General features: G+C 38.4%; 1 protein-coding gene across 3 annotated transcripts in view; it reads left to right on the top strand.

The window, feature by feature from the left end:
* dctn2 (dynactin 2 (p50)) overlaps nucleotides 1–13,443 on the top strand; it is a 48,607-nt gene that overhangs the window by 11,121 nt on the left and 24,043 nt on the right. For 2 of the 3 annotated variants that reach the window (XM_034166136.1, XM_034166137.1), the window contains one exon: nucleotides 13,131–13,136. The exons of the other annotated variant lie outside the window; for it this stretch is intronic. In XM_034166136.1, the coding sequence (XP_034022027.1) occupies nucleotides 13,131–13,136 (6 nt within the window). The remainder of the gene's footprint in view (nucleotides 1–13,130; nucleotides 13,137–13,443) is intronic. 3 annotated transcript variants of the gene reach the window in all.

Genomic DNA, 13,443 nt, shown 5'->3' with positions numbered 1-13,443 from the left:
TGTAAAAGACACAATTGATATGATCAATGTTTTACAATCAATTGATTTCTCTGTGAAAAATATGTTACTGGTGACACTTGATGTGGAATCACTTTACACATATATACCACATGAGGGAGGTATTGAAGCAGTTGATTTCTATCTACGACCTTTACATTTGGATATGAAACCTAGCATCACCTGCATTAAAGAATTGACTAAGTTGGTTCTTGCAAAAAATGCCTTTATGTACAAAGATGCTCACTATTTACAGGTGAAGGGCACAGCTATGGGTAGCACCATGGCCCCAAACTATGCCTCGCTATATGTTGGTTTCTTTGAACATGAATTTGTATTTAATAGGTCACATAATGTTTTTTCCATTATATTGGCCTCTGGCGAAGGTATATTGATATTTTTCTGCTGTGGTCAGGTACTTCAAATGAACTATTTGATTTTGTGAATTTTCTCAATGTTAGTAGTAGCCACCTCAAATTCACAGTCAATTATGATGACCTACAAATCAATTTTTTGGACATTTTAATTATACAAGAACAAGACAAATTGTCGACAGACTTGTATAGAAAACCTACAGACAGGAATACCATCCTGCATGGCAAAAGCTTCCATCCAACCACCCTAAAAGAGCCTTCCAATTAGCCAACTCAACAGGGTGCATCGTATATGCAGTTCAGAAGAATCCTATGCCAAACATAGTGATGACATGGTGAAAAGATTTAGAGACAGACAATATCAAGAAGACTGGGTGCAAAATGCTGTAGAGCAGTTTAAAATTGTCAACCAAAATGAATGCCTTAAAATGAGAAGAGTCAATTCTGATAGTCATAGGCCAATTTGTGTAATACAATTCTCCCCCTTGGGAAACTCATTTAAAGACATCGCTCAACAGCATTGGCACATTTTGAAATCTGACCCCAATTTAAAAATGGTTTTCAATGATCCTCCACACATTGTGTACAAACGCGCTCCAAATATAAGAGATCAAATTGTTAGAGCCGATTTGCCACCTGAGCAACCTTCACACTTTTTATCCGTTATTCCATCTGGCAACTACAAGTGTGGCAACTGTGCACAATGTAATTTTACTTCTACGTGTCATTACTTCACCCATCCACATTCAGGAAAAAAGATTGATATCAAAGGCACTATTTCCTGTAACAGTAAAAATGTTATTTATATGATTAAATGCCCTTGTGGTTTGGCATACATAGGAAAAACCACTCGGTGTCTAAATAGTCGGATTTCAGAACATAGGAGCAGTATAAGAACTTGTGATGAAAAAAACCCTGTCGCGGTGCACTTCAACTCCATGAAACACTATCTCTCCTCGTTGAGATACATTGGGATTGAGCATGTAAAAGTCCCAAGAAGGGGAGGGGATATCAACAGTATTGTTCTAAGGAACGAGGCATTTTATATATTTTACCTCAATACCTTGTCACCTAAAGGCCTCAATTTGGATTTTGATTTAAAACCTTTTTTGTGACTACCTATGATTATTATATTGTGCTTATACTTGTTTAAAAATGTTGCTGTTTTTGCTTTTGTTTTTGTTTCCTTTGCTGTATGTGTTTAATTTTTTATCAGGATTGTTTATCTCTATTGCTGCGTTCACACCGGGCGCGACACGAGCGATTGCAGCCACAGGTTGCCATGTAATCCCTATGGAACGACGCGTTTTGGCGCCATGTCACGCAGCGCAACGCGATGGATGCGAGTGAAGCGATGCGAGTGAAGCGATTTTGAGCGATTAGCATGTTTGTAGCGTGATATTGCGTGATATTGCGTCGCATCACGTCGCGTTGCCCTCCTCCCCAAGTTGAAAAATCTTAACTTTTTCGTCTCTTCGCGCTGCAATGACCAATCAGGGACTGAATATGTAGTGACGTGGAGATGTCTGGAGTTTGACTGAAGATGTGAACATGTCCTGTCTCTGGTAGCAGCCTGTGAGCAGGACTTATGTCTCTTTTGTCCTTTATTTCACAATTATGTTTTTGGAGCGAGCAGCAGCACCACAGCAGTGGGAGAGGAGTTTGTTTCTTTTTTTATTTTACGTGCGCGCGTGCGGGAATCATCCGTGGAGATTATTTTACTTATTACCTACACAGATGTATAATAAAGCAAATGGTGACTGGTTTCTAAACACAATTATGACAGAGTTTTTTTGGGGGAAAGAGTGAGTAGCAGCCCCGCAGGAGGGGGAGCGGAGTTTTTCTTTCTTTTTTTTTTTTTTTTACATGCGCGCGCAGCGAATCGTCTCTGAAGAATATTTTATTAACTACACAGATGTATAATAAAACAAATGGTGACTGGTTTCTAAACACAATTATGACAGTTTTTTGGGGGGAAGAGCGAACTGCAGCAAGAAGCGGAGTTTTTTTTTTTTTCTTTTTAATTGTTTACATGTGTGCGCGTGAACGGGACAGGAGGTCCTCAGACTGGGTCCTGCAGCGGCCGTCATCCAGACACAGCTCCTGCAGCAAATAATGACACTCCCTGTATTGGGAGCTTTCCACAACAGCTCGCTCCGTGTGATCAAGGTCCGCCATGATGACTTGACGCCAAGCGGAATGGAAGCACCTCCTATTTGATGATGCATTGGAGCGAATTTTCGCAGCGAAAGTCCACCCAAGCAGAGCGACACATCGGGCGAAGGAGGCACGTCCGTCGCCACACGACCCCCGCGAATTTGTAGCGGCTGATCGCGCCCGGTGTGAATGTGGCATGACAATTGCTTGTCAGGCCTAATTAGAACAGCTGACTATCAGCTGATTACTTAACTGCCAATCAGCTGTGCAGGCCTTCTCTACTTATTCTGTTTTTTAACTTTTGTAAGATGCCTGAAGAAGATCTATGATCGAAACGTTGCTACTCCCAATAAATTAAGTCTTTTACAAGCAGTGTGCAGATCCTTCCCTCTTCCACGTACGTTTTTTTTTTATTTGGCACCTGCTGATGTTTTTGTCTTGGATGTGCGCGCCCTCCACTACATTTAACGATAGTATTCTGACATAAACTGTAGGACTTCAAACTAGGGATGTCCTGATGTATTTATTAAATAATAAGAAATGCTGTTTTTTGTCTTTTAACTTAAAATGTTTGGTGGGATGGGACAGTCGAGCCAAAGCAAGTTATAGATCTCAGCCATGTATGAATTGACTCGAGCCTACAGGGCTCTCGCTAAGCAATGGAATAATGACACGGCACCATCTTGTTATAATCTCAGCACCATCATGCCAATTTTCAAGTTTAGGGTGTTCACTCTATTTTCTCTGGTAATTTTGCTTAAATTCATTGGTTTGCAGCCACACGGAGTGATTCCTTGTAAAGCAGACATCTCACGATTATTCAGCGTGCCAGACCCACATGTCCACTGAGCATCACTTCACTAAACCGCCAGGCAACTCTGAATGAGCAAAATGGATAAGTAAATTTACATCTTTAGAATCCTTGATTAACCTTGTAAAGCTGCATTTTCTTAAACATAAACATTTTTTAAGTACTATAACTATTTCTCAGAGCTCTTTCAATCAAAAATCGATTCTGAATTGAATCGTCACCCCAAGAATCGGAATCTAATTGAATCGTGAGAAAAGCAATGGAACAACGATCAAATTCCCTCCAATAAGATTGATCAAAGGAATAATGTTACATGCTGAGTATATAATTTCTGTTGTTTCAGATTTTCAACCCTATGGCTTTAGGTGAAAGGTTATTGAAAAGGTCCAGCAGGTTGCTGAAATTTATTTAAATTTATTTTATGACTCTTTTTTTTGTTTGTTTTTACAGAACTGTAAAAAAAGCACACATCATACAAATACAACGATAAAATAAATAATCAGGGTTCTCACCAGGATGTTTTCACAATCAAGGGGTGGACAATCGTGGTGAGTGCTGCAGGCGTGAGTACTTTAAGTGGGTCTCATACCCACCTGGAAATTTTTGAATTTTATAACCCTCTGAAGCACTATTTCCTACATTTTGAGTTGTTTTTGTTTGTTTGTATCTTTGTTATAGCTTTACTTTAAAGCCAAAAGAAACGAGACATCAGGCCAAAACATGGAAGACGAGTGTAGAAATGTCAGAGGAACATCAGAACTGCTTATTTATACACAGTAGTTTTCTAAAAAAAATTCCATTTTTATTTTTACTTCAAGATTAATTTATGATTGCTGTACATTTTGAAGTTAAAGAATGTTTTACATTAGAGCACTTAATTAAAATAGTTTGAGGGAAAACAAGATTCTTTATAAATATTTAATGTTCATCTGTAAATTAAAACCATAACTCTGTTGTTTCAGATGAGATTATTTCTTGATTAATATTATAAGGAACCTTGAACATTTATTTTTAGACAAATAAAATACTATGAAAAATAATGTGTACAACATTTTTAAGTCTGGTAGATTCATTCATTCATGTTTGCATTTCAACCAGGAAAAATATATCATAAATATTTACAGGGTGAACACACAAACACTCCTTGGTTTCAAATATTTTATATATATAATATATATATATATATATAATATCAAAAGTGACGTGAATAATTTTGCAGAAGAATCTGCAAGAGAAAAGAGTTTCTGCAACTGTAGATAACAAAATTGCAAAATTATTCATGTCACTTTTGATATTAGAAATATTTGAAACCAAGGAGTGTTCTTGTGTTCGCCCTGTATTTTAAACACAACAGGAGATGATGTCACAATGACTGCAGTGTGTCTGTTAAATAGGATTTCTAAATGTGACATACACCTCATGATATCATTTTTTAAAATTTAGTTATTCCAACATTTAATTATGTCCTCATTGACTATGTCATTGCTTTTAATGTTGTAATTAGGGCAGAGTAATTACTAAAATATGAATGTGACTAGGGGTCGGCAATATGGCCTGAAATTCATATCACGGTATAAATTGAATACCTTCACGGTAACAGTATATATCGCAATATAAACCTAAGTTTAAAAATCATGTGTTTCTGAATGGGTCCTTTCGCAAAGGTAAAGTAAGTCCCTTCGGCTGCTCCCTTGTTTGCACCTGCAGTCGCCACAGGAAATCCAAGGTGGATCTGCATGTTGAATTGGCACAGGTTTTACGCCGGATGCCCTTCCTGACGCAACTCCACATTACATGGAGAAATGTGACAGGGGTGGGATTTGAACCCAGAACCTTCTGAACTGAAACCAAGCGCATTAACCACTTGTCCACCACCCCTGCCAGGTCCTTTCGCAAAGGTAAATTGATCAAAATAAATAAATAAAAACAACAAAAAAAAAAAACAAAAACATATATGATGTAATTTTGAATACATTTAATGTGCAGATCTCAAAACTGCAAATACAATTTGCCCGAAGGTACATCTAAGATGCGAGCTTAGATTTGATGTTTTGGTGAAAGAATGAAATAACATTTATTTACTGTTGGTTCAGAGGCTGAAGTTTCATCCCTTGAATACTAGATGGCACTCCTGCTCTGAATACATGCTTTCAGGACGGTCAGTGGCACTTTTCCTTTTTACTCATATATGAAGTCAGTCTGGGTAAATCGTCTCATCCTGGCTGATTTTGCTTGCATTATTAAAGTGGCGCTTTCTCAAGTGTTTGATTCAGGTCGTGACAGAGCTGACTGAACTTTGACTTCATGGACATGTTTAATGATTCATTCATTTACTGTTAAAATATAAAAGGAAACAGCTTTTTCAAATAATAAAGTAGTTGCTCTTTAAAGAGCTTTTGTTGAGAAGCGTAGTAGCAGGTGAGTTTTCAGAGACGACAGCTGAGCTGAATTCTCAGAACATTTAACTAGAAGGTCTCCTCTGCAGCTTTAACCTCCTGGTGGACTTTTTGGAGACACTTTCCTCCTTTTCTCCTGGAGAGCATAGATGTACTTCTGAATTTTCAGGGGGAAAATGAACTTAGTCCATTTCAGAATAAAGCTGTAACATAACAAAATGTGGAAAAGTTGAAGCGCTGTGACTACTGGATGCAGTGTGTGTGTGGCAGTGAAATATTACTAATTTTACTTCAAGTATGCTACTCCATTTTTTTTTAAATTATTTTCTGCAAAAGCCTGGCGTCTCTGGACACTGCAAAATCTATTAAACTAAATCTCTTACAGTAAATCCATAGAGCATTGTACATATTGCATTGCTTGGCTTGCACTTATTGAACACCAGATAGTCAGAGAGGCGTCTCAGATTCAGTCATGAGTCTACTTTCAGTTCTGAGAAGTCCTTGCTGCTGTTTTGAGTTGAACACTGTGACAGTTACTCCTGTGGCTCCGGCACTTTAAAGGGGAACCAAAATGCAGCCGGTTTATTTATAGCATGAATAAACACAAAAAATGTGTTCTTTTGATAGTTCAAGAAACACTAAAGACCATAAAACATCTACAGAAAACCTTGTTTTAGTCATGGTCTGAGAGGCTTTGACATCGAGCGGCTGCCGCTATTTATGCAGGTCAGGCAGGTGACGTCACTGGTTGGGGAGAAGATGAGCCTCGTTCTCAGGTTCCCTGCCAGATGCACAAACAAAGAGGATATGTGACTATTAGAGTCCGCACTCCCAATGCTGCCCACTAAACATGAACGTCCCTTCACGGACAGTGACACGACACCTCCTAACAGTGATTTTTTTTTTTTTTTTTTTTAATCATTAAGTTTAAGTCATAAAATGAACAGTAAAATTCACAAATTCACTAAAATTCAACTTTTAGCACATTTTTCCAAACTGAGTGCTGTAGTACATTTGGCAGGAGATCAGTGTGTTCACTGAATTCAGTGACACTACACCTGAAATTATTGTATATTTTTCTGGTGTCTCTTCATTTTTGCATTTTGTAGATGGTCCCTACACTTCAGTTTTTCTGCCGCCTGCTTGTTCAGATCAGTATTATTTTTCCAGCTCTGATGATGGCTCATATGGATAAAAATAAGGTTGTGGCTCGTTGTCTACCTTCTTGAGGTTAGAAACTAGTGTTTGTTTGTTTTCCTACACTGCTTCTCTTAAGATTATTGAGCTGTTTACCAGAGGTGAGTTTGACAAGTGGACCGTCCCAGTCAAACTCCTCACCATTGAGAGCTGCTCGGATCACCTCACTGGCTGTAGTGACCCCCGCCAAAAAAAATATATAACAATTTTTGTGGTGATAGGGTTTGTGTTCAAGATTTCCTGCAGTAATTGATCCATAAACTGAAACCCATAAACTACCTAAACTGAAAAAAACATAGTGTATATATATATATCATGAACGATGTTCACGTTTTGCGAGACCCACGTTCATGTTTTGCGAGACCCACGTTGACGTTTTGCGAGATTTTTTTTTTTTTCAGTATCCACGTTTTGCAAGTAACAGTTTGCGGATAGTTCACGATTTGCAGCTCAGATTCACGTTTTGGGGTTAACACTGTTCTGACCTGGATATCGAGCCAGTAAAGTTAATTAACATTAAATCATGTCAGGAAAGTGCTAAACTTAGTCTGACACCCACACATTCCGAAATATTACAACCCCTGGCAATAATTATGGAATCACCAGCCTCGGAGGATGTTCATTCAGTTGTTTAATTTTGTAGAAAAAAGCAGATCACAGACATGACACAAAACTAAAGTCATTTCAAATGGCAACTTTCTGGCTTTAAGAAACACTATAAGAAATCAAGAAAAATAATTGTGGCAGTCAGTAACGGTTACTTTTTTAGACCAAGCAGAGGGAAAAAAATATGGACTCACTCAATTCTGAGGAATAAATTATGGAATCACCCTGTAAATTTTCATCCCCAAAACTAACACCTGCATCAAATCAGATCTGCTCGTTAGTCTGCATCTAAAAAGGAGTTGTCACACCTTGGAGAGCTGTTGCACCAAGTGGACTGACATGAATCATGGCTCCAACACGAGAGATGTCAATTGAAACAAAGGAGAGGATTATCAAACTCTTAAAAGAGGGTAAATCATCACGCAATGTTGCAAAAGATGTTGGTTGTTCACAGTCAGCTGTGTCTAAACTCTGGACCAAATACAAACATGGGAAGGTTGTTAAAGGCAAACATACTGGTAGACCAAGGAAGACATCAAAGTGTCAAGACAGGAAACTTAAAGCAATATGTCTCAAAAATGCACAACAAAACAAATGAGGAACGAATGGGAGGAAACTGGAGTCACCGTCTGTGACCGAACTGTAAGAAACCACCTAAAGGAAATGGGATTTACATACAGAAAAGCTAAACAAAAGCCATCATTAACACCTAAACAGAAAAAAAAACAAGGTTACAATGGGCTAAGGAAAAGCGATCGTGGACTCTGGATGAAAGTCACATTCAGTGATGAATCTCGAATCTACATTGGGCAAGGTGATGATGCTGGAACTTTTGTTTGGTGCCGTTCCAATGAGATTTATAAAGATGACTGCCTGAAGAGAACGTAAATTTCCACAGTCATTGATGATATGGGGCTGCATGTCAGGTAAAGGCACTGGGGAGATGGCTGTCATTACATCATCAATAAATGCACAAGTTTATGTTGATATTTTGGACACTTATCCCATCAATTGAAAGGATGTTTGGGGATGATATCATTTTTCAAGATGATAATGCATCTTGCCATAGAGCAAAAACTGTGAAAACATTCCTTGCAAAAAGACACACAAGGTCAATGTCATGGCCTGCAAATAGTCCGGATCTTAATCCAACTGAAAATCTTTGGTGGAAGTTGAAGAAAATGGTCCATGACAAGGCTCCAACCTGCAAAGCTAATCTGGCAACAGCAATCAGAGAAAGTTGGAGCCAGATTGATGAAGAGTACTGTTTGTCACTCATTAAGTCCATGCCTCAGAGACTGCAAGCTGTTATAAAAGCCAGAGGTGGTGCAACAAAATACTAGTGATGTGTTGGAGCGTTCTTTTGTTTTTCATGATTCCATAATTTTTTCTTCAGAATTGAGTGATTCCATTTTTTTTTTTCCCTCTGCTTGGTCTAAAAAAGTAACCATTACTGACTGCCACAATTTATTTTCCTGATTTCTTATAGTGTTTCTTAAAGCCAGAAAGTTGCCATTTGAAATGACTAGTTTTGTGTCATGTATGTGATCTGCTTTTTTTCTACAAAATTAAACAACTGAATGAACATCCTCCGAGGCCGGTGATTCCATAATTTTTGCCAAGGGTTGTAGTGTTGAAAGTTACACGGATCTGCGCTGTTAAGCTACGCTGCTGGGCTGAACCAGCTGCTGCTGCTGTTTTCAGCATAGTCTGGCTCCTAAAACCATTACGAAACACACACACACACACACACATATATATATACACACACACAATTATCCTTTATTGACCGAGTTTCATTGATGAAGTCAGTGGTGTGTGTGTGTGCACATCTGTGTGTGAGTGGTGTCTGTGTCCTCAGAAGACACATGCACGGGCAGGAAACATACACCTGTTTATCAACCAAATGTCACGGACAAAGTGACAAGAATAACCAAAACCACTTACTTATGGAAGGAAATATTTTCTCCCTTGTTCCTCCGTTTGGGGCTTTTGCCAACATGCACAGCTTTCCAGCATATTCCACCTGTTTGTTGATGAGACCAATAGAACTTCAGTGAGTGAGTTCAGTAAACTGCCCGGAACATCCCAACCAGTGACATCAGCCAAAGTGCCATCCACTGACTTCAGGCAATGGCGATTTACGTGTCAATTTAGAGGCAAATTTGATTCAAATAATATCTACACTGCACTCCAACATTCTGCAAGTGTATAAATAACACTTAATTTTTACCAAGGAATGCACAAATTCTCAAAGCATTTCTGTTCCCCTTTAATCATGCTGTCATACTCAGTGTCACTGCAGGCATTGACATTAAGCTTTTTAGTGTACTTGTCCATAGGCCAAGTAACCCTGGCAGTTTACTTGTCCTATAGGAAAAGCTGGTTGTCCGGACAACCCGTGAGTGAGATTCAAATTAAATATTTATCACATGTACTTTGCTCTGACTTGTCACTTAATAAAAACCTGTCATACTTCTTTTGTTTGTATGTACTTTACCTTTAATATTCCAACATAAGAATTGCAGCTGAAATAGAAAAATCATTACATTTCAACATTTTCTGGGACTGAGATTCAGATTAAATATTTATCACATCTACTTTGCTGTGACAAATCACTTCATGAAAAGGTTAATACTGTCACTCTCCTGTGTAGGTGGTAAAATCTTGCAGTTTTATTTCAGATGTAGCAACAGAAACAATTCATCTGTGGTAATACAGGGAGGCACTTATTGCCTTAATCCAAAAAAAAAAAAAAAGTCGCTAAAAGACACAAAATATAAATAATGCATGGCCTGTGGTCTCAGTTTTTCAAAATGTGGTGGTGGTGATGGACATGTAATGATCCTGACATTTACTTTGTCTTCTATTTCTGTAACTGCAGACTGTATGAAACCAACATATTTCATGTTTTGTGAGGTCAGCTTTATTTTTATTTATTTATTTTTTGTTAATATATATCCATTCCTACAATTGAGGCCTGCAGCATTTTCCAAGAAAAAAGGTTGGGACAGGGCAGTTTATTGTTAATGGAACATGAACATTTCCAACTCACTGAATATTTCTTAGACTTAATTTATATCAATCATTCAGAAATACAAACAGTGTGGTACTTTATGGTAAATCTGTGTCAGGTAGGCAGTTGTCAAAAACTAAATGTCCATGCTGGAAGAAGACAAGTGAGGGAAGCCACCAAGACAGAACTCTGGAAGAATGTTTGGCTTCTGTGGGTGTGAGTGCAAACTGGGAATATAACAGCATTTTTAAATCTTCATTTTACATACAGTCCCTACTTTTTTTTTTTTGGTTGTTTCTGTTCCATTTCTGAAATTAAAGAACTGCTATGAGGAAAAGTGTAAACATTTTATTGTTTTTTTAAAACTTTTTAGTAAAACAAACACAAAAACCAAACTCTTGCAAAGAAGGAAAAAATACACAAATGTGCAGGAAAAACTTAACAATGCAGACTGATTTGACTCGTGATTTTTGAAAATAATAAGCAGTAACTTACTTTGAAATAAATGAAACGCAAAGCTGCAGCCTGATAATTTTGAGCAGCTTGTATTTTTATTGACTAGAGTTAATTTCCTCTTTTCTCCTCCTCAGTCACCTTTTGTGCTTGAACATTAAACAACTACATTAAGCCATCTAAAATATCTTTGTAAAATAACAGCCTGTTAAAGTTCAGAGTTCTCAGCTGCTTTGTGATTTCTGCTACTGAACATCACTGCAGACTTTCTCCACATCAGGTTTTTTTTTAAACACGTGTGTGTGTGATTTTTATTCTGTTCATTTATATATTCTCATTTTAAGGAATTTTGACCAATTTATTTCATATCATAATTTCAGTATAACTGTCACTGACACGTGCACACGGTGTGAACAAGACGTACTGTCAGAACAGTCCAGAGAGAAATAAAGGCAGCGCCACAGTTTAGTTTTTCACTTCAGCGCACCCCCTCCTCTCCCTCCTTGCGGCCAGCCGACTCGCACGCACACACACACACACTCACACACACAGATGGCTGCAGCGATCAGACCCAATCCTAATTTTAGACGGCTCTAAGCAAAGCCGCCCGCTATTTTTTTCGGCGTCTTTTTCGAAAATTGACTGCTCAAATGACGGCAGGATGGTTCGCTGCCTAAAACCTTGGTTCTCGCTCCCGTGAATTTTTAATCCTGTATCTTCCCAATCACGTGATAAATAGCAAAGTTGACTCCCATCCCGTGGGATTCCCGAAAAAATGTCAGCCTCTACTACGAACACACACTCCATACAGTGGTCTCGCACACACATTGATATCATGTTTTCCGATTGTCCGCTGCGTGGAGAGTGGCGGGGAAAAAACAAAGACTTTTGCGCGAGGTGCAAGACAAGACGGGATATAAATAAAAAACAAAAAGGCAGTGGTCAGGTATTTTGGTTCCGATTGATGAAAATAAAGAATTTGAACGTTTTGACCCCAAAAAAATGCCACTTGTCCGGTCGGACAACGATTAGAGCATATTGCTTGTCCGATCACATTTTACACTTGTCCCGGACAATCGGACAAGCGTTAATGTCTATGCCTGCACTGTCTGGGTGAATATCCTTCTAGATGATTCTGTAGGGTTGTTTTTGTGTGTGTGTGTCTACAATTGCATACTCTGGACTGATGTTATGGCAGTTTCATAAAGTGGTTCAACACCTGGGTCATATTGGCAAAATGTGTTTTGGACAACAGAACTGTTTTATTTTTGTTTTTCTTTCTGTTTTTCCCCCCATGTATTTTAATAGATATCTTATTGATTTTTTTTTACAAACCCAATAGCTGTTATTGATGCTTGAAGCAGCTCTGCCTCTCGCTTTGCTACCCTCTGTAATTTTACTTTATTCAGTAAAAGCTGTTGTGAATTGCTGGCCACTGAATTTAACAGAGCACCTCTTTGACACTTGAACTGTGAAGATTTTGATATGGCAGTTCTTGAAGTCTACACACTTCGACTGCAATTTGGTTCCAGAAGCTATACTTTGGATTGAAACAGGACATCCCTATGTTTAACTTGAGGTGTGTTTCATTGGCCTCACAGTATCTTCATCCATGACAAATTGCATGTTGAATGACTTCTGACATTTAACACTTGGATGGACTTTTTTGTTTCCTGTCTTCAGTTCAGTACCTTAAACATCCTGATATCCCTCCTTCCACCCCACCCTACCCCAGTCTGACTCATAGATTTTTTTTATTTATTTATTTTTTTTTATTATTAAATCTGACTCCAGTTCATCCATACAGTGCTGTGAGGTCAACTCTGCCTGTCAAAGGAGCGTTATAATGTGCAGAGAGTGACTTAATGGAGCACTCTGAACTGGGGAAGAGAGAAAGGAGTGCAGACATCATAAACTGTCTGAGCAGTGTCCTCTGCGCCTGCAGCAGCCGCCCTCAGAACACTGCTTTCTTTCTACTCTTTCCCCGACCCTGGTCACCTGTTCTTGTGTGCATGGCATGTGATAACCACATTAATCTGTATTGTCTCTCTCTTCTCCCCCACTTTTTTTTTCTCTCCCTCTGCTCCTCTGTTACTTTCTTTAACTCTCTTTGGAAACTCAAGGAGCTGGTAAGAGCCTAACTAACTTTCCTCCTCCATCTGTACAACTGTTGTTGTTGTTGGTCTGTCTGGATGATCATTACCAAGTCTTGGCTAAATGATCACGGTTCTGTGTGCTTCCAGATATCACTAATCAAAGAATCCTCCTTTAGAAAACCTGCATAGTGGCCTGCTGCTGCTTTTTTCCTTTTTTCACATAATATAATTTTCTTTTTTTTTAACGTAGCAGACTCTTATCACACAAATTACACATTTATAATCGAGCTTGTTTCAAACCATGGCCATCATATTATTAATTTTGCTTTTCTGTCTTTTG

The sequence above is a fragment of the Thalassophryne amazonica genome, chromosome 3 (genome assembly GCF_902500255.1).
Source record: "Thalassophryne amazonica chromosome 3, fThaAma1.1, whole genome shotgun sequence".
In the NCBI taxonomy this organism is placed as follows: domain Eukaryota; kingdom Metazoa; phylum Chordata; class Actinopteri; order Batrachoidiformes; family Batrachoididae; genus Thalassophryne; species Thalassophryne amazonica.
This window is presented reverse-complemented; position numbering and strand designations above follow the sequence as displayed.